Here is a 19,898-nt window from a genome sequence, read left to right as displayed (position 1 = left end):
TATTGTTAAAACTCTGAAGAAGTATTTATATTTATTACAACATGGAGGAGGAAAACGAAGATGACCGTAGATATGCAAATACAGACTCTTAAAACTTGCATATATTATCAGAATAATATAAATAATATATTTTCAAGATAATAAGTTTAAAAAAAAAAAAAACTGCCTGATTCTCAAGACGCATTCGATCAACTTTGCGAATCACTGTACACAGCACAAAAGGAATCATTTGAGCAATCAGCCTGATTTGCCAATTTGGTTATTAAGAGCGGACTTTTGTATGTCAGTTGTTTTTAATTCGCCTATTTTTTACCTAGTTTTCAAAGTCACATCTTGAAATCATTACTCGTCGCATTGATTCCATAGATCATCATGAAATAAATCGTACCTTCTTCCCTCCCCGCTGTTGTCTCGCACATCGCGAAATAGAAGCGGCTCTTATTTAACATGGTCGACCGAGCCGACAGTACTCAGTCTACCACCGACCGTAATAGAAGTATTCACATTACCCCGCTGATTCCTCGACGAATCGGCGAGTCGTTGACAGTGCCGTGGGATTTCATGGTGTACGCTGACGGGGTGAATGATCATGGTGTTTTCGATCATTTATCTTGGCCTCTTTCTCCTACTAGGTGAGACTCCGCTGAATACCGAGCATGGTTTCTTTGAAACGGCGCAAAGAAACCTTACGTCCTTCATCCTTTGGACCTAAGATCCTTCGAAGATGTTTCTTCAAACGATCATTCTCGATTATGTCCGGCATTTTTTGTTTTGTGGAATAAAAATATTATTTACTTGGTTCTGGTGAACTTGAATATTCCTAAGTAAGCAGAGTGACGTTAACAAATGACGTCACTCATAATAACATTTATTTTAGTCTAGTAAACGTGGTTTTATCATTATTTTGCTATCTGGGTGCATGTAATAATTTAAATATATTTTCATAGTGTCCGTACTTAAACAAATTTTACAAATAAATTATGATGATATTTGACATTTTCATTTTTAATAATTATATAAAATAACTAATATCATACAACTATGATATTAGTGATCATAAAACTGTGCTTTTTCGTAGATTTATTAAATTCTTGTTATATTATAGCAAAATACGTCTGTTTGATTGAATTGCAATACTCATTTACTTGTAACAAAGAAAATAATAAAAATATCCAATGTTTTCTAGCAAGCTTGTCATATAAATCTCGCGATTGGAAATAAATTGTGTCTCGTTGGCAATCAATTATAGCTTAACTTACAAACTACAATATTATTCATTATACTGTAAGAGTATTTATGTTTAACGATAAATGGTAAAATTATCTATTTTTATTTTTGAGTATATACAATACGATAAAAATAATTGAATTGTACGACAAAAAATAGTATAGTAATACGTACGGTATATTAATAGCTAATTTAGCTAGACGCACTAGTGCGCACTAGTGCACAATAAAGCCGATGTACATTGATTTAATTTGAGTACAAAAATAGAATGAAAATTACAAAATATTTTATATAACGGCACAATAAAGCGTATTGAGAATTTCATTGTTTAACCGATATTCCTATATTTATATTAAACATATATCTTTGCGTTAATTTATGTATATGGTTTTAACAGGCACTGAGTGCGTCTAATCGAATTCCTTATAAGATATTGAAACATTATAATAACTTTAGTACATACTGAGATGTGCAAATTAATATATGTATAATAATCATTACTGATACAACATGTAAGGAATACGCGAGTTGCGATTAAAACGTTACCGATTATAATCAACTGTATTTTGCTAAATATCGAATTGCTAAATATTATTTTGCTAAATACCATCGATATTTATTAGTTTAAACTTTTATGGTTCAATAAGATTTGATATTGTTTGTTAAATATGTACCGTCGGAAATGTACCGTCATATAAAATTTAACACATTTCATTCACATATCCCAAACGATTCATTCAAATTTATGTGTTAATTTAACACAAAATGAATATGTTAGAAGATTACAAAAATATTATGTAAAAGAGTAAACATAAAAAAGTAATACTAACACAGTTTGTAAATAAATCCTGAAAACATTTTTTCCAGTAAAATTAACATTTATGATATGTTAAATTATATAATATATTTTATTCATTTTTTAGAATTTACGTTTTAAAATACATTACTTTTATGTTATTTTTATGTTATGTTCATTTATAAATCATGTTATTTTAACACTAAAAGTTTTAAATATCAATGTAGTACAAACTATTTAAATAACATAATCACATTATATTAAATTAACACACTCAAAATGTTAAAAATTTAACAAAAAATGTTAACAAGGTTAATTTTAACATTGTTAAAATTGGAATCTTTTCTGACACAAATAGGAAATGCATTTTTACTATGTAACAGAGATCAATAAAAAAGTATGTAGGTATCCACTTTGAGGTAATTTACCAAGTATTGATTTTGCAAGTTCGTAACGCAATATTTCAATTTAGTATGGATATTATGTCAAACTACAAAAACAATTGTTATAACAATACAAATAATGTACAACATGCAAAAATAATGCCAAATATAACACAAATATAACACATGTTCGTTAGATAAATTACTTTAAATTAAATTATCATAAATAAATGTAGTTGTATATATACATCCAATTAGCTGATCAGTAATTTTTTATATATTGAATGCAAAAACCGTTTACATTTCAACATTCTTGAACAAAATCATATATTATTGTTCCGTTCAGAGCAGACAAAATTAGATTTTTATCTGAAGCAACGGATTTTTGAATCATCATACCCGTCGTGAAGCGGATGTTAACTAAACCCCTTGAGCTAAATTAATGTCTCATATTTTCTTAGTAAATCCTCTGATAAAAGCCATGCGAATAGCATTATCATTTTATATCAGTTTCATATGTGTGCGTCTACGTGTGCAGTTTTTGCTGTCATTATAATTCATGTCGTCTGTATACGAGTAATTAGTAGTAATTAAGGAAAGAACCTAGAACTTGAAAATTGCATAAGACCTAATGATCATCATGTTGTAATGCGAGCACATTGCTATCGTTTTTAAGATCCGTTCGCTGCCGTAAAAATGTAAATTCACATGCGATATCACCCTAAGAGATAATGTCCGATGGATTGACAAGTAGCATAGTTAAGCAATATTTAAGAAAAGAATTCGTTTTATCAAGTACAGAAATTATTGCGAAAGTTGATGTTCTGCATGCTTCGAAAGTTTGATTAGAGCATAATTGAATAATTCATTTAATGTACAGAACGAAACATTGTGTATTTAATTTTAAAGAGAAACTCTAACGATATTAATGAAGGTATATCTCATATGCATTTTGCAAATGCACGATTCGCATCATTCTGTCAGATTGTCACAAACGTAACAACTTTGAAACAATTTACGTAGCCACGCGATATCGATTTGTGCAATTTTGTTATACAAGATTGATGAATCGTAATCGTGTCTACACGAATGTTTCAACTTTTTGAAAATTAAATATATTTCAGTCTATTATTAGAACACGGATCTTATTAGCTTTTTTAAAATAAATTAATTAAATTCGATGATTCTCTCGTTTTTTTTTATGTAATGTACGTATTACCATTATTATTATATGTTTGAGAATAAAGAGATGATATTTCTGAGATAAAATTGTTCAGCGATTCTTCAATCGCAGCGATTATTATAGATTCCGTAAAATCTTTTCGAAAAAAGCGTGTATAAAATAATGCGAGACTTCGCATTATTTTAGATATCTCGGACTAATGTTTCTCTTGCATGTATCTCACGTATAATCATACAGCAACAATAAAGATTTTGCGTAATGGAAGGACGCCGAGGAGGATGTTCATCACTCTTATAAGATAATCACTTGAAATCAGACAAGGATTTCCAGACGGTGTCACGTCGACGGTCCTCACGTGATCGTTTGGACTAAAAAAACGAAAGTAATGTTCTTGAGTAATGCATCTCTCGTCGCATGTGCCGAGCAGATGTGAAGAACCTTAACTTAAAACAACCAGGTGACGACTTGGTCACCGAACAAGTAGCGGCAGGAAAGAATTGCGAGTACAGATAATCAAGAAACATTCTAGCGCATAATAAACGCGCAGTAATGGCCAATTGTCTTTTGACAGATAGAGAACTTAAATGCACTTTCAACTTCGGCGAAAATCTTCCGGCGCATTTAATGGCCGATCCGTTAGAAAGCGTGTCGATAATATCTAGACTGACAATAAGTAAAAAATATTAATATACTTCTTATAAACAGTGAGTTTAATAAAAAATTTTAAGTCTGATAGAAATTGAAGATATTGTTTTCTTAATAATGCTAATTTCTGATATAAAATTCTATTAAGAGTTTATATGTATTAATTATAGAAATTTTACACTCTAAATGTTTTGAAGATTGAGTTAGTCTTAAAAAAAAAAGTGAAAACTTTTCATTCTTGATCAAGAATGGCATATTTTCACTTTTTTGGAGTGAGATTCACTCCAAAGAAATAAAATCTCAATACTTTTTTTTTTGTAATAAGACTTTATTTCTTGGAATCGCTTTCGCTTCAAAAGCGTGAAATCTTATTCCAAAAGAATAAAATTTCACTCTTGAAAAGTACAAATCTGCCATTCTTCTTTAAAAGTGAAAATATTTTGCTCTTTTTTTTTAAACTGATCCAATTTTCAGTTTTTTGGAGTGAGATTTTACACAAAAAAATTTAGAAAGTATACACTAAAAAAAAATAATACTTGTTAATATCATATCATTTTATTTTCAGTGTATTTACGTTTTCTAAATGTTACATTATTAATACATTCATATACATATATTATATATATATGTATATATACCCATCTTTCAAATCATTTATTATCGCAATAATACTTGTTAATATTATATCATTTTATTTTCAGTGTATTTACGTTTTCTAAATGTTACATTATTAATATATTCATATACATATATATGTATGTATATATATATACACTCATCTTTCAAATCATTTATTATCGCAATCTAAAATCTATTCTAGCCATGTCGCTATTTTTATTACTCAGTCGTTTTCTTATTTTATAAGGTTTACGTAATATGCGAATTGTAAGTATAATAAACGCTTCGTCTTCTTCAGGTTTCTGCCATGGTCAAAACTTCAGTTATGACGGAGATCAAGGTGAGCTTAATAAAGAAGTTTCATTATCCGAAGTTCATTAGTATATGTGTTTCAAAATGAGATCAATCTTATTTTTATAGGTCCATTGCATTGGGGCGAGGAATATCATTCGTGTATTGGGAAATATCAGTCGCCCATTAACATAGAAGAGCACAATGTCAAGAACGTCAGCCTGTCACCACTGAGATTAATCGGCATTGACAATCCATACCAGTCATACGTGACGAACACCGGTCACACGGGTAAAATTTTCACGGTTGGCTTCTGCATTCGGCATGCTAAGAAAGAAACATTGGATTCGTTCTTCGTTTAACTTGAGGTTTTCTCGCATTAAACGATCCCGCTGGGAAACTCCTCTCACGATCGTGTTCACGAGGATTAAAAGTCAAGAAAAACATTGTTATAACGATACAATCGGGACGATAAAATAAGAAAGAGAGGAAAAAGAGAAAACTTTATACCTTGTAATTATTACCTCTAGTGTATATTAGTAGTAAATAATATAAATGTTGAATATAGAGAGAGGCAACTAAAACGGTCATTGTCACAGACAAAGAACTCGCAAATGATTCGTACATATATTTCTTTACTGACGGTTAAATCATGCTGTAATAATCTTAATCATGTTAATACGTAATCGAGCTCAATCAGATACAGATAGGATCATCAACAATTAAATTTAATATGTGCAGATGTTATTACATAACAAAGATGTCTGTAATAATTGCAGTTACACATCGATATTTTTAATAATTACTATTATATGCAATTTTTATTTTTTCCATCTAGTTATGTTGAAAACCAACGAATCTAAAGCGGCTACGTTGTCCGGAGGACCCTTACAGGATAACTATGTGTTTGAACAGTTGCATTTTCATTGGGGTGAAAACGATTACGAGGGATCCGAAGACTTAGTCAACAATCACTCGTTCCCGATGGAAATGCACGCCGTCTTTTACAAGGAAGATTACAAGTCATTCAATGAAGCTCTCAACCACAGTGATGGTCTGGCTATTTTAGCATATTTGTACGAGGTAAGAAATTATCTTCATGTTTGAACATTTTTTTATTGATATTTTTATACGCAATTATAATTAATCTTTGTTAATAATTGTAATTTTTAAAACAATCTTACGTATCTTATTTTTAATAAAATCACGTAGGTAAGCCCTCAACCGAATCCAGCGTACGAACCTATCGTAAGAGTACTACGTGATATAGAAGTGATGGGTAAGAGAAAAGCATTGCAAGAACCTTTACTGTTGGAAAGTTTATTTGTACCAGACATTGCAAAAATGCAGGACTACTTCACGTATTTCGGCTCATTAACTACTCCGCCTTGTCTCGAGGTCGCTAGGTGGATTGACTTTAAGGATCGTCAACAATTATCGCACGAACAGGTGCCTTAACATAATTTGCAAATACTATAATTTCTTTTAATCTGTGCTAAAAAATTGTCAACTAGTTTTAAATTATGCGTATACGCATGCTGCCAATTTGATACACACACACACACACACACACACACATGATAAAAAGTATATACATATAGATTTCTTGTTTAATTTCAGTTGGCTGCGTTTCGTGACTTACAGACTCCCGAAGGTGATAAATTGACTCACAACTTCCGGCCAGTGCAGCCTTTAGAGGACCGAGTAGTTTTTCATAATATTCCGAAAGAGCAAAACACTCTGAGTAATACTCATCATTCTGATGGGCATTCAGGACAACGGAATGTTAAAATACCAATTCTATTCGTCGCATTGGGAGCTCTTGTGGCAATCTTTCTGTTTGCCATATGAAATTCTTAAGATGAAATATTCTAGTCAAGTTTTTCAATTGTCATCATAACTTTCAAATTAAAAGAACGATAGATTAGATATAAAATATAGCTACGGTTCGATTTACATTGATAATACTTATATGAGCGTCATTGTTCAATTTTTTGATAAACATTAAGGATGAAATGATGTTCAATGAGCGTGAATCGAAACGCAGTCTTGTTGAGTAATTATTACTAAACAATAAATAATCCGATCTAATTTTATATTGTTTGAAGGTTAAGATTAATTGAATAAACATAAAGCAAATTTTCATGACGTTACATAAACATAATAATATCTAATGTGATATGCTTTTTTAAATTTGTATAATTTATTTGTTAATATTAATATATCGAGACAAGAGAACACACACAGATCCATCAACTAAAATATTACTTTATTATACAAGACAGTTGTGAGTTGTGATATATAAATGACATATAATATATGAAACAATTGCCAAAATAAAATGTCTGCATTAACCCTCTGCCAACAACTGGAATCTTTAAAGCAGAGTTGTATTTACGTTTATACATAAAATATAATAATTTATATCTACATATATAATATAAATCATGTTTTAAGTGCCATCTATGTAAAGTAAACAAAATATAGATTATTGAAGTCTATGTTTTTTGTCGTATTAGACTGCATTAAAGCTTCTATCTCTTCTATCTTCTATATATTTTAATAATTTAATTTATCAATACCAAAGTATATCAGATATATTAATTAAAATATAATTTTTTTTCTCTATAGTGTGCTATCTGATTAATAATAATATACATATTTTACATTGCATATTGGCTACATGAAAGAGAATCATGTAAACAGAATGACAATAATATGTAAAAATTCCTTGCAATCTTAAAATATATGGTACAATCTTACTTTAAGGCACCATTGATAATTTAATTATAAATTTTGTCAGATAAATTAACCCTATTAACAAATAAATAAAATATATGATTTCTATAATAGTATGTTGATCTGATTTTTAGAATACTTAAATTTGTTGTTAAAGCTTTGACAAATATATCAAAAATTTTTTAGATTTTTGTATAATTTGGATTAATAACAGTTTTCAGAAATTCCTCAGAATTGTTATTAAAAGAATTTAAATTCATGATACCTGCAATAAGTTAAAATTTTAAAACAAATTTATATCATTTTCTGTATGAGCGAGTTCAAGCAAACAATTATCTAATTCTTACGAAAGTTATATAAATTATTTAAATACTCCATGTGTTATGCATGAGATATAATGATGATGAATTATGAGGACTAATTAATTAGTGGACTATTAAATATATATTCTATAAATAAAAAATACATAATTTATTACAAAATATACATATATTTTTGATAACAATACTATGATTCTTCATGATTATTTACATAAGCTGCTAGATCCTGTTGGCCTCGTTTGAGACGAGTCCTTACTTCTTCTGCTATCGCTTTTTGCGTTCTCCTTTCTAACATTTCTAATTTTTTGGCTATATCTCGTTTTAAATCCCAATCAGGTTTTCTCGGTGCTAAATTACTAATATCCTAGTAGATAATAACAATAAATAAAAAATCAATTCTAAGAAATCGTAGAATCATAAAATACTGCCGTAATAAGGTATAGCCATATCGTGAAATACATAATGTTTTATACAAAAGCTTTAATAAATTATTTTGAATCTAATGATTTTTCCAAATCAATTTTTAATAAAAATATCGAAGGTCTACTTTGTCATCAGTAGGTAAGAAGTGGCAGAAGGATACATGCGGTGTAAGACATTTTCCCTCCAACTTACCAGTTCCTCGATAACCACTTTACTATTTGCAGCGTCCAGCTGTTCTTGAACTACAGATTCCACATCGCCGGGCTTTGCATCCTCGATCATATTATTCTTCAAGTTTTCATCCTGCGGTTTGTAACTTCGAAATTTTGGTCTGAAAACACAAGACTTTGAGCAATTCGACAGTGATGTGAGGTTAGACTTAAACTTGTATACTAAAATGAAGTTTACTTCGGCAAGTTTTCAATCGTGTCATTAGCACTTTCTTTGCCCTCTTCATTCTTTCTCTTGAGCGCCTGGAGCCGTTCTTTTCTCTTTAAAGCCTCCTCCTCTAACGAGCCAATTTTCTCCTCTGTCATTTTTAAACACACATAAAATTACAGTTTACAGTTGCCACTCCGGTGTGAGTGACACTAGTGACTCTAGGGTAAAAAGTTTGAACAACTGTTGGGAATCCATATTCCTAGAGGAATTTTTCGCGCGTACATACACAGCAAATTTGATTTGAATAAAAACATACTGACGAGTTATTTAAAAAATAACTTACTGAGTTACTAAAAAAAATTTTTCAAATAATATATATTTATTAGGTTGTTCGGAAAATTCGTTTCAATTTTCTAGCTCAAAATTGTATAGACAATATCTTTGTAAAAAATTAACGAAATTTAAATTAAAAAAAAAGATTTTAAAGCTTGAAATCTGCACTTCCCAAAAGTTACTATATTTTTTGAGTTTCTGTGAGTTTGATAATTTTTACATATAAAAAAACTATGAGCTGAAAAAGATGAAAAATTTTCTTTTTACTTGTAGATCTTTCACGTACCCTAAAAAAAATTTATGAAAATTTTCGCCTACCTATCGTGAAAGCTTGAATTCAAGTTTTCACGATAGGTATAAAAAACAATTTTTGTTCTTGAATTATTCGCGAGTTAATTAAAGGAACATTTTGACTTTGATTGCTTATAACTTTGTTAAAAATTATTGTACCGCAATTAAGAAATCAAATTCTTAAAACTAAAACTTTGCTCTATCGAATGGTATAATCGCTAATTTCTTAAATGTAAAATATACTGAGCTAGAAAATTTGAAATGAACTTTCCAAACCTAATAAATAAAAAGCTATTATTTATGTATAAAATATTATTAAATATTAAGTATACATTTTTTTATACAACAAAATAATTAAAATTGTAAAAAGTTAAGTAATTATAACAGAATTTATTTAAAAATGATAATTACCGAAATAATTATTGACAATAATTTCAGTTTATATTTTCACTTTATATTTTGGAGATATATGTATTTGTGTGGTTTGTTATTAATATTAATGATGTTAAAGTTCGTATCAATTTTTAATGATAAGTTATCAAACTTAATAAAATTAAATATTTTAGAGTTAACTTTTTTGAAATTAATTTATCTTGAATTTGCGATTCTCTCTCTTATATCTCAATAACTTATACAAGAGAAAGGAGAGATCATTATTCTCTCATTATCGCAATTTTAAGGTCAATATGGTCTTTTACAAAGTTTTAATATCTATGTATTTATTAAAAAATACATATTGTATAATATTGACATCTTTTGATTAGATTTTTTCTGAGATTTATATATACTTATTTATACGTTTTAATAAAGTTTTTACATTTTTACATTTCTTGATTTACGACGAAGTATAAAACGATCGCTTTTAAACAAATTAGTTTATTAACATTTATACACAAGAGTTCGTACAATCCAGCATCAGATAAATTATAAGCAAATTATATCGAGATTACATCTAACGCTATATCTATATTTTATTATAATGTTATTTTAATTTTAATGTTACGTTCAGTCGCGCAAGCCGCAGCTAGCGCTTGTAAAGGACTCGCATTTATGAACGAATCACCATCAACTTTCGCTCATGTAGTCACTCTCGCCGAAGGTGCATCGCATCCAACATCAATTTCAGTTTCGAGACAAAGCTTAAATCTTTAATCAAGGCGGATTTATCGTTACTCAGCGCAACGTTAGATTTATGTAGCGTTACCTGTAACGCTCGAACATCAAATCGAACAAATAAATAGCGTTGCGGAAATGATTCATGATGTTATCAGATTTATTAGAGAAAGAATTTAGCGAAGAAAAAAAAAAAAGAATATCAAAATGCATTCTTTCCAGTACGAATAAAAAAAATGCATATCATGCGGGAGGTAACAAGAAAAATTATAATAGCGCGTTTTCGTTTGATGATTACAATATGATATATATACCGAAGAGACGTGATAGCTGATAAATGAATGTGATTACTTACAAGTTCGAGTAAATTTTTAGTAAGACAAGAGAGATATGCCCGATGTCCCACGAGATTCACCGATTCGCCCGCCGGGTGAAATCACGGATCTGTGCCAAACGTTTGTGAAATTGAGGACATACACGTATATATATATACACGCGAGAGATGTGTCTCTCGCGTCGGCGGCTTCCTCGTCGGCATTGTGTTGTACCCGGCGGGGAAAGTTTATTTACAGTCGAAGAAGCATTTTCAATCCCGATGCGCGGCTCGATGCACGACTTCGCGAGACCCCTGATCCTGAACAAGCTCTCCATGTGTATACGTTTGTATGCGTGTGTGTGCGTGCGTCTTGTTAAAACTAACTCAAACAATATACACACAGGCTATATTGTAAAACGTTAGCGCTAATCAATAGAGTTTTTGATCTTTAACGAACTTGGATTTGGCCTTTTCTCTACGGAAATTCGACTGAGAAAGTATAATTATAGGAATTAATTACACAGTTGGAAAATTGTGTTAAATTTAACACGTCTCTCAAACGGTCTACTCTTTGCGTTAATTTAACATAAGATGAATATGTTAGAAAGTAACACACATAAAAACATTAACACAGGAAAGTAATACACAATTCATAAGCGAACTATGGAAGCGTATTTTTTCCGTAAACTTGATATTTATGGTGTATTAAATTAACACACATTTTAAACATTTTTTTTTTATCATAAAATTTATGTTTTAAAATACATTGCCTTTATTATTTTATATTATTTTATTTTTTTATGCAGGTATTATTTTATTTATCCATTTACTCATAACTTGGGTTACTTTGACATTAAGAAAAAAACGTTGGATAACAATTTAGTACAAAATATTTAAATAACACATAATCACATTATGTTAAATTAAGACTCAAATATGTTAAGAATTCCACACAAAATTTTAACAAGGACTTGAGTGGACCGTTTCCAACACAAAAATATAAAATATTTTTTTACTGAGTATATTCTACGAAATTTAATATTTTTCTTAGAATATAAATATTATAAATAATCCATTAGGTGCACATATCAATAGAAATTTGGCATAAGCAGTAATACATAACATTATAGAGTTATTCTACTTGACATATGATATGTTTAAAATTTTGGGAAATTTGCGAGTCGAGATTAAATCACGAGACATTTTTCTTTCTTGAGCGTAATCATGGTCAAATCCAAGTGAAACGTACTAACTAATGCGAGTCCGGCGAGATTCTCGCCTTCTTTCGTGTCATGTCAAGCGCATGGATTAATCCTCCTCCTGTTAACATAAATATGCTTATTGCTACGGTTACGTGTTTTATGATTACGTGCTTCTTCGCGTTCTCTGCCGCTGAGAGAGTGCTCTCGCTATTATCAACGAAACTGGCAGTGCTCACGTCGCAGGCGCCGTATCAAGAATGGAAGAGAAAATCAAAAGGGGGCGAGGAAGTGGAGCTGGAGTCACACAATTATATACAGTGTTTGCGTCGCAAATTAAATGCGAGCTTGCGTAATCGGGTATACGCCGTTACATTGGCGGATCCTTGTTGTAAAATACATACAATCGTAATTAATACCATTATCTCGCTAAGAGAATAGCTTCCTCGTTATGCCAATTCTTTTCCCTCCCTGAAGCGTTATTCGTTTATTGTGTCTCACGCTTCTATCATCGAAATATAACGGAGAGTAAAATTTCGCGGAGGTAACTCACCGAGGGCAAAACGATTCGCAACGATTCGATTTCACTTGGATTATTGGTATTCAAGGTTACTATCGTCATGACTCGCGTATATGTACTATAACTTACCAAGTCATCCTGCGTCCTCTTGCAAGCTATAAATAACTGTTCTCTATGTATACGTGTATATGTATTGACTTTGTCATCAGCGTACGTGTATTTCAATGCCATCAAAGGTTTGAGAAATTAAAGGATACTTATATAAGAATAGGTCAAGATAGAAAGAAGCGAATGAGGATCGGAAGAGAGAAGCATGGGAGGAAAGATCGAAGAGATAGAGGGACAGTGAGAAAAAGAGAGAGCTCGATTTCACCTTGCTAATATCGTCTTGTAGTGATTTACACGACTCGTCGAAGTTTTACGTCCATACGTTTATCTGTCTATTCACGCGCTGCCCAATTTGACGCGATTATTCGTATACTGATAGTTCTGGTTGGGCAACGCGCCAACATTCAGCGCTAATACCTTAGACACGATGTTGAGGTCCTCGCTACCTTGGCCTTGAACATTGCCTAATTCGCCAGCGACTCCTGACTGATAAAGCAAACGCTGGATCTGTTTGGCGGGCGTTTGCGCCCTTGTTGGAGTCTGTCTGAACTGCAGGTAAGGATTGTAAACGAACGTATTAGGGCTCCTTGGTATCACGTTGAAATTGACTGCGTTCCTCGACGGAGGCGGTTGCTTGTTATCCAGGTTGAAACCGAAATTGCCGACCGCATTAAAGGCCTCCTGTCTGTTAAATCTGGTAGCCGGTGCTATGGGTGGCTGGAAGTCATTCGTGGTAGGAAATGAAACAAAATTCTGTTGCAATCGCTGCGGTTGCTGATGTTGGGGCTGCGGTTGCTGATGTTGAGGCTGCGGTTGCTGAAGTTGGATTTGTGGTTGGGGTTGTTGACGGAATTGCTGGAAATGCAACTGCTCCTGATAGTTGGTGCGAAATAATGGAGGCGCTGCGATGCTGGGAACTTCTAGAGACAAACTCGGTTGAAGATGAATGGTAGGTTCCAGAGGTGGTTGAAGCGACAATACATTCGACTGTTCGAAGACGTGCGGTTTCTGCAGCAATGGAAAATGATTGTGCTGATGCAAACGATAGATCCTCTGCTCCTCCAGCTGCTTCAAACGCTGCTCCTCCAACTGTTTGATTTTAGTCTGTTCCTCCAAGTGCTTGATTCTAGTCTGTTCTTGAAAATACAGTTGTTGCTGCTTCTGCCTCAACTGCTGTTCATAAAGTTGACGTTGCCTGATGAGAAACTGCGTTTGTTGGATCTGTTGCTGTTGCAACTCCACCAGCTGTTGCTCCAGTAATTTCTGCTTGAACTCCAACTGTTCCTGAAGCGTCAGAGCCTGTCCATCGCCCGATTGTCTGTAAATTGGCACAATGCTCTTCGGTCTACCAAGTTCATCCTGTTGCACTGTAAAGGCCGCCACCAGAGGCGCTTCGAAAATTTTCACTTCCTCCGCCCTAGACTTTTCCTTATTAGTGCTAGAAGACGAAGTAACATTGCTAGGCGAAGCTGTTGGACTAGATGCGGTCGGTTTTGGTGCGATTAGCGCATTGGCGCTGGTAATTCCGTTGCTGGCGCTTTGCGTCAAGCTCTCTGATAATTGCGTAATCGGTTTCAGCGTGATACTCTCAATCTTGCTAACCGTGGCCGAGCCTACGGAAGTTTTCTTTATTTCCATCGGTACCGTTATAGATTCAGTTCGAGGCGTTGTACTCTTATCTGACCGAGCCACGTTCTGCACGTGGTAGCTTCTGGCGTCATCGTGACTCGCCTTTTCTATCATCGCCGACGAACTCGGGGAATACTTCTTTGACTCGAGAAAGCTCGAATTTTGCAATTTTTCCTCATTGGGGATTTCCTCATCCCCTGGAAAATCATCGAACGAGAAGGAAGCTTTCGGTATCACGCCGATGTTCTTATTTAGATTCTTCTTTACCACTTCATCGAAAGACTTTTCAATAGTCATAATGAGGGTTTTCTCATCTTCATCCTTTCGTTGCTCCGCGGATTCGGCTTCGAGTTCCGTCAGCGCTTTCAGCAACGCTTGCCGTAGGTTTTTGTCGAGTTTTACTGGAGGCGGTGGAATTTCGAAAGTCTTAGCTGAGGTTTCAGATTTCTGAGACCTAGCCAGACTGAGGCAGGCTGCTGCTACTAAAATTGTTATGGCTACCTGCAATATTATAATAAAATATTTAGACAATGCAGTATTAAATAGATGACGTTTATTGATAATTATTAAGCCTCGATACTTTTTTAATTGTGCGATTACGCTAATTGTTGTAGCTAAATTTGCCTCCATGTCGCTAATAGATCGATTTCTTCAATCATTATCGAAGCCTTTAAATGCATCGTTAGAGAAAAGATAAACCAGTAGCACAGAATTGATTAAATGTGATGATATTGACGAGATTTTGATGACACAAAAATGGCCATTTATGACTGGGTTTCACCATATTGATTCGAGAGAGATTGAAAGCTAAAGTCTCTGTCCGCCTCAGTCTATCTCCGTGAGTCCCGTTATAAAGTGGAAGATTCACAACGGCCCGTAGGCGATTTTCTCCTCCTAAAAACATGGTAAACACGTACCTATGGCTTTCGAGCCGTATGAGCGAGACCAGCGATTTGCATATTTTATGTAATTACGCGAGAACGCGCGTACATGCCTACCGAAAAGACGCGCACGCATGATTAAACTCATACGCATACATATTCTTGGAAAATTGAAAATTGTATATAGTAACAAGAGTATAATAATAGGCCTGATGTAGTAAGCTTTTAACAGAAGCTATTTCTTATTATTTTGCAGGTCAAAGTTGTTTTAATGTTATATATTACGTATATTACAATATTACTATAAGTAAAAGGATACATTTTTAAAGTTTTATCAATCTTCTTAGGTTGCATTCCTAAGTTGTAAGATTATTTTAATTTCGCGATTTAATTTATTGTTCACTTTTTTCTAATTCTAAGGATTAGAAAGAGGTGGAGAATAAATTTATATATAACCAAGATTAAAATTAATCTTACATTGATTAAGGTTAATCCTACGCCGTTAACTTTAATCTCGATTCAACTCGTTATCTTTTTTTAATTTTTACAATTAGCAAATTATAAAGAATAAATAGAATCGAGATATATTAAAGTTAATCTTATATTGATAGTGGAAACATTACTTGTCATTTAGGATAATAATTCGATGAGTTCAGAGACAAAGAAAACGAGTACCTACCGAAGAGGAAGGAAACGATAAACGCGAGAACTCGGCGGGGATTCTATTATGTTTCTGTTGAACTCGAATGCAATTAGAAGCGCGTATCTTTAATTACGCACGTGTATAGAGTGCATATGTGCGGCTCTTGGGAATAAACTTTGATATTTAAGTGGAGAGAAACTCGGATGGCTGCCTCAGAGCTTTGTTATATTACCTCAAATAATCGAAATCCAGCACGTTGATGACTATTCATAAAAGCGCTCAAGTTCTGTATGAACGTGCTCTATCTTGACTCTCGTAAAATTCTCAAAGTATCGTCAGTTTTATTGCGTACCAGTATTGACGAGTAACGTCTAGCGTTAATATAAGTGCTTTGGGACGTTTCACGTTCTCACGGTATTAAATTATATGAAAGTAAAAGTAAATATATCGAAAGTGCTCAAGAAATTTTCTCTACGCTCCTTTTGTTTTTAAAAGGTTTTAAAAGGTTTTGTGAGATTTAAAGTTAATAATGGACACTCGTTTTTTTTTTGTCGTTATATCCAATACTGTCCCTTTGGAGAATGAATAGCGAATAACAGCGAATAAATTTTTTTCTATCAATCCATTAGCAATAATCATCTTGACTTCGACGCCTACAATTATTTGTTTTCACACCATCTTGGGTAGTCAACGGACAATTTGGGAAAGTGCTGCCTTTGATGATGCTTTTACGTTTAATGGCGCGTTTTTTTCGTTTCCATCATAATGACACATGACGATGAACAATACGAGAGACTTTTCAAACAGTGATAATGTTTGATCATTCATTATGAAGGCAGTGTTTGGATGCTATTTTAAACGAGATATCGCACGATCCGCCAGTTTTATGCTGAATTTATTCAAACGGATCTACAACGTAATCCTATAGACAGCACGAACGACTACGCCCTGGAAAGGCCACGAGCTATCTATCGGAAGCGATTTGTGGGTTTTGAACTTTCACCCCGATTACGATCCGTCAAATTGCCGCGGTGGGAGCTTCAGTATGACGCGGTCGCATGCGCGTCGAGAAAATTCCGTTTTCGCTGGGTCGTAAAACGATGAAGGATCGAGGAGAGGAATTATTCAAGAGAGTACCGTCAACCATAACTCCCCTGTCAACCATCAATCGGAGAAAATACCTAAGTAGATTCCTCAGCGTTAAGCGCGCTATAAAGTGCGTAAACAAAGAAAAAAAAAAAAAAGAATTAAGCGCTATAACCATGCGACTTACACGAGAACTACCTCTGACATTTGTAAAGAAAGTTACACCACACCCGGAGGAAACAACGGGACGACACGCCGGGTCAACGACGTAAACGTGAAGAATTATCAAATTATGTATTCATCGCGCAACATGCCCGCTTATAAATGCCGGCACTTTTGCCCAGAAGGGGAAAGTCTATTAGACGCCTGTAAAACCATGTAATTTACACATAATAAAACGGGGAACCGCCACGTTTAACGCTGCTGCTATGACGCAGCAGAATTGTCCCAAGCTTGCTCTTCCTTTGATACGATCTCGCCTGAATGGTTAATTTGATTTCCAAGGGAAACCTTACGAATCTAATCTGATTTCAATGAAATTTTGTCTGTTTTCTGTGGCTGAGCTGGTATATACTTTTGAAACTTAAAGTGAGGTAGGTATATGGTTGATATTTGGAGAAAGAGAGAAAGAGAGAAAGAGAGTTCTACTGCGGTTTAAAGCAGGAATAAAAAGCAAATAAATAATAATTTGTTAGAATCGTATAAAAGATCTTTTGCTTACATGTACACGAACAAAAATGTTTGGCTGATCGATTAACTGCAATTCTGGTGGAAAATGAACGATTAAGAATTCTGGTTAAATCTATCTACTAGAATTCTAATGGATTTAACCAGAAATCGAGTAGACTTGAAAATTTTGAAGAAAAATGGCTTAATTTTCAATCTTTAAAAGTGAGATTTCACTCTTTAGAGTGACAATTCACTCTAAAAATTTTAGAGAGTACGAGGGATGACTTTATCCTTTAAAACTGTATTTAGAGGGTGATTAAAAATTTTATTTAATTCACCTATTTATTTTAAAATTTCATTAAAAAATCAGTATTAGACACTTCGCGAGGTTGCCTTGTTCGTAATCTCTTTAGAAACAAGACTGAGGATATGTATTGCGTGAGCACAGCGGAGGCGTAAGATCATTAGAATAGAATGTTCATAAAGCCTTTTGTTCACTTCGAGTCGCATACATATACCGAATATCCCATCTCCGCGACTATAAACTTGGTGGAGCATTGACAGTAAAAATGATGGAGCGGCACGACGCATACCAACGACTAGACAACTTTGGGAACTTTCTAAACTCGTAACAAGTAAGTATCCTCCCGATATTATAAGTTATATACCCTGTGTTGACTTCCCATTTATCTCCAGGTCATATATATACAAATGGAAGGGACTTGCAGATGTCGTATCTTTTAATAACGACCTGGATGTTAGAAACTGATTCATGTCGTGCACACTTTTGACATTATGGTTTCACTTTCGAAACTCGCCGACTGAGAATCCCCTGTCTGATACACATGGCAGTCACCACCGCGACGGATTTATAGATACACGTTAAGTAATTCCCCACCGCACGTAATTGCAGAAACGCTAATTAATCAACGACAAAAAAATCGAAAGCCACATAAATATGTATATATGCGCTAGGAAAGAAACTATCACGAGTAGGAAGAACGTTGCCCGCGTGAGAGACCGCGTCCTCCAACCGGTTGTTAAAAGGATCTCGGGATTTCGTATTTGGCTATCGCGAATCTTTGATTACGGATATTTTCGCATGGCGAACTCCTGACCCGTCATTTTCCATTGCGGAGACTACAACGCGAGTTTCACCGCCTACAAAATAGCTACAATGCTGAAATTGACAACACAAATGCGCGATAGAAGATAGCTATTGCAAGCGAAAACCTCGGATTTCGCGTTGATTAATTTATCCAACGAGGCAAGCCATGCATCTCATTGGATTAAAATTCAGCGCCATGAATATTAAGATAATATTGAGATATTAAAATGTTGATGAAAGTTTAATTAAAAATCAAAAGTCGTCCCAATTCCATTCAATTAGATACAGATTTTAAAACAGCATACGAGCGAAATCAACAACTGAATGTTTGACGAACAAAAATAGCCTCAATTAAGTATATAACGACAAACATTAACAACTGTAAAGTTAATTACTTCATGATGATAATCAAATTGAAACAGTCGAGTCTCAATTATTATAATCATGCATTTTCCAGACCTCGCGACATCTACTTTATTCGGAATGTACTGTGCCATTATAAAGTAACTGGTTTTCAAACAATGTAATTAACCCTGAGTCATGTATCACGGATTCTTATGTCGTGCATTGCTAGACATAAGCCAATAATAAAATATAATTAATGGAGCCTTATAGATACACGGAAGAAACAATTTTGACGAAGTATCTAAAAATTTTTTAAATAGTAAGAGAAAAGCACAAAGTAGGAATAGAAACCTACACAGAAAATTAAACATTCAATTTATAGATATAGTTTTGAAAATAATTTTATTGAAAACAAAATTGTATTTTCAAATCTATATCTGGCTAAATTTTTAGATATACTTTTCGACGATATCATTTTTGAAATATAAATATAATTATGTCGTTTCACTACAAGTCTCAGATTCAACGAGTGTTATAAAATAAAATCACACAGAGAGAGGAAAACGTTTTGATTGAATTAACTTCAATTCTAGAATGGAAAATGAACGATTCAAAATTCTGGTTAAACCTATTAGAATTTTAATAGATTTA

General features: G+C 33.3%; 3 protein-coding genes across 3 annotated transcripts; 1 reads left to right on the top strand and 2 right to left on the bottom strand.

Annotated features, from left to right (window-relative positions):
• The first annotated feature begins 544 nt into the window (after positions 1 to 544).
• Positions 545 to 6,994, top strand: LOC108776538 (carbonic anhydrase 1). Its single transcript, XM_018543188.1, has 6 exons — positions 545 to 632; positions 5,151 to 5,192; positions 5,273 to 5,434; positions 5,982 to 6,226; positions 6,356 to 6,592; positions 6,764 to 6,994. Exons 1-6 carry the CDS (start codon positions 584 to 586, stop codon positions 6,992 to 6,994), a joined length of 966 nt encoding a protein of 321 aa, XP_018398690.1. The 5' UTR covers positions 545 to 583.
• A 1,395-nt stretch (positions 6,995 to 8,389) lies between these two features.
• On the bottom strand, positions 8,390 to 9,197 carry LOC108776530 (coiled-coil domain-containing protein 12). The gene is made up of 3 exons (XM_018543177.1): positions 9,034 to 9,197; positions 8,818 to 8,956; positions 8,390 to 8,566 (listed from the first exon to the last, which is right to left on the bottom strand). The coding sequence occupies exons 1-3, from the start codon at positions 9,159 to 9,161 to the stop codon at positions 8,390 to 8,392; spliced, it is 444 nt and encodes a 147-aa protein (XP_018398679.1). The 5' UTR covers positions 9,162 to 9,197.
• A 4,025-nt stretch (positions 9,198 to 13,222) lies between these two features.
• LOC108776529 (putative uncharacterized protein DDB_G0271606) lies at positions 13,223 to 15,145 on the bottom strand. Its single transcript, XM_018543176.1, has 2 exons — positions 15,116 to 15,145; positions 13,223 to 15,016 (listed from the first exon to the last, which is right to left on the bottom strand). The coding sequence occupies exons 1-2, from the start codon at positions 15,143 to 15,145 to the stop codon at positions 13,223 to 13,225; spliced, it is 1,824 nt and encodes a 607-aa protein (XP_018398678.1).
• Between the last annotated feature and the right edge of the window lie 4,753 nt (positions 15,146 to 19,898).

This window comes from Cyphomyrmex costatus, unplaced genomic scaffold (genome assembly GCF_001594065.2).
Source record: "Cyphomyrmex costatus isolate MS0001 unplaced genomic scaffold, Ccosl1.0 scaffold361, whole genome shotgun sequence".
NCBI classification, from domain to species: domain Eukaryota; kingdom Metazoa; phylum Arthropoda; class Insecta; order Hymenoptera; family Formicidae; genus Cyphomyrmex; species Cyphomyrmex costatus.
Note: the sequence above shows the minus strand (reverse complement) of the source record. Positions and strands in the feature narration are given on the sequence as shown.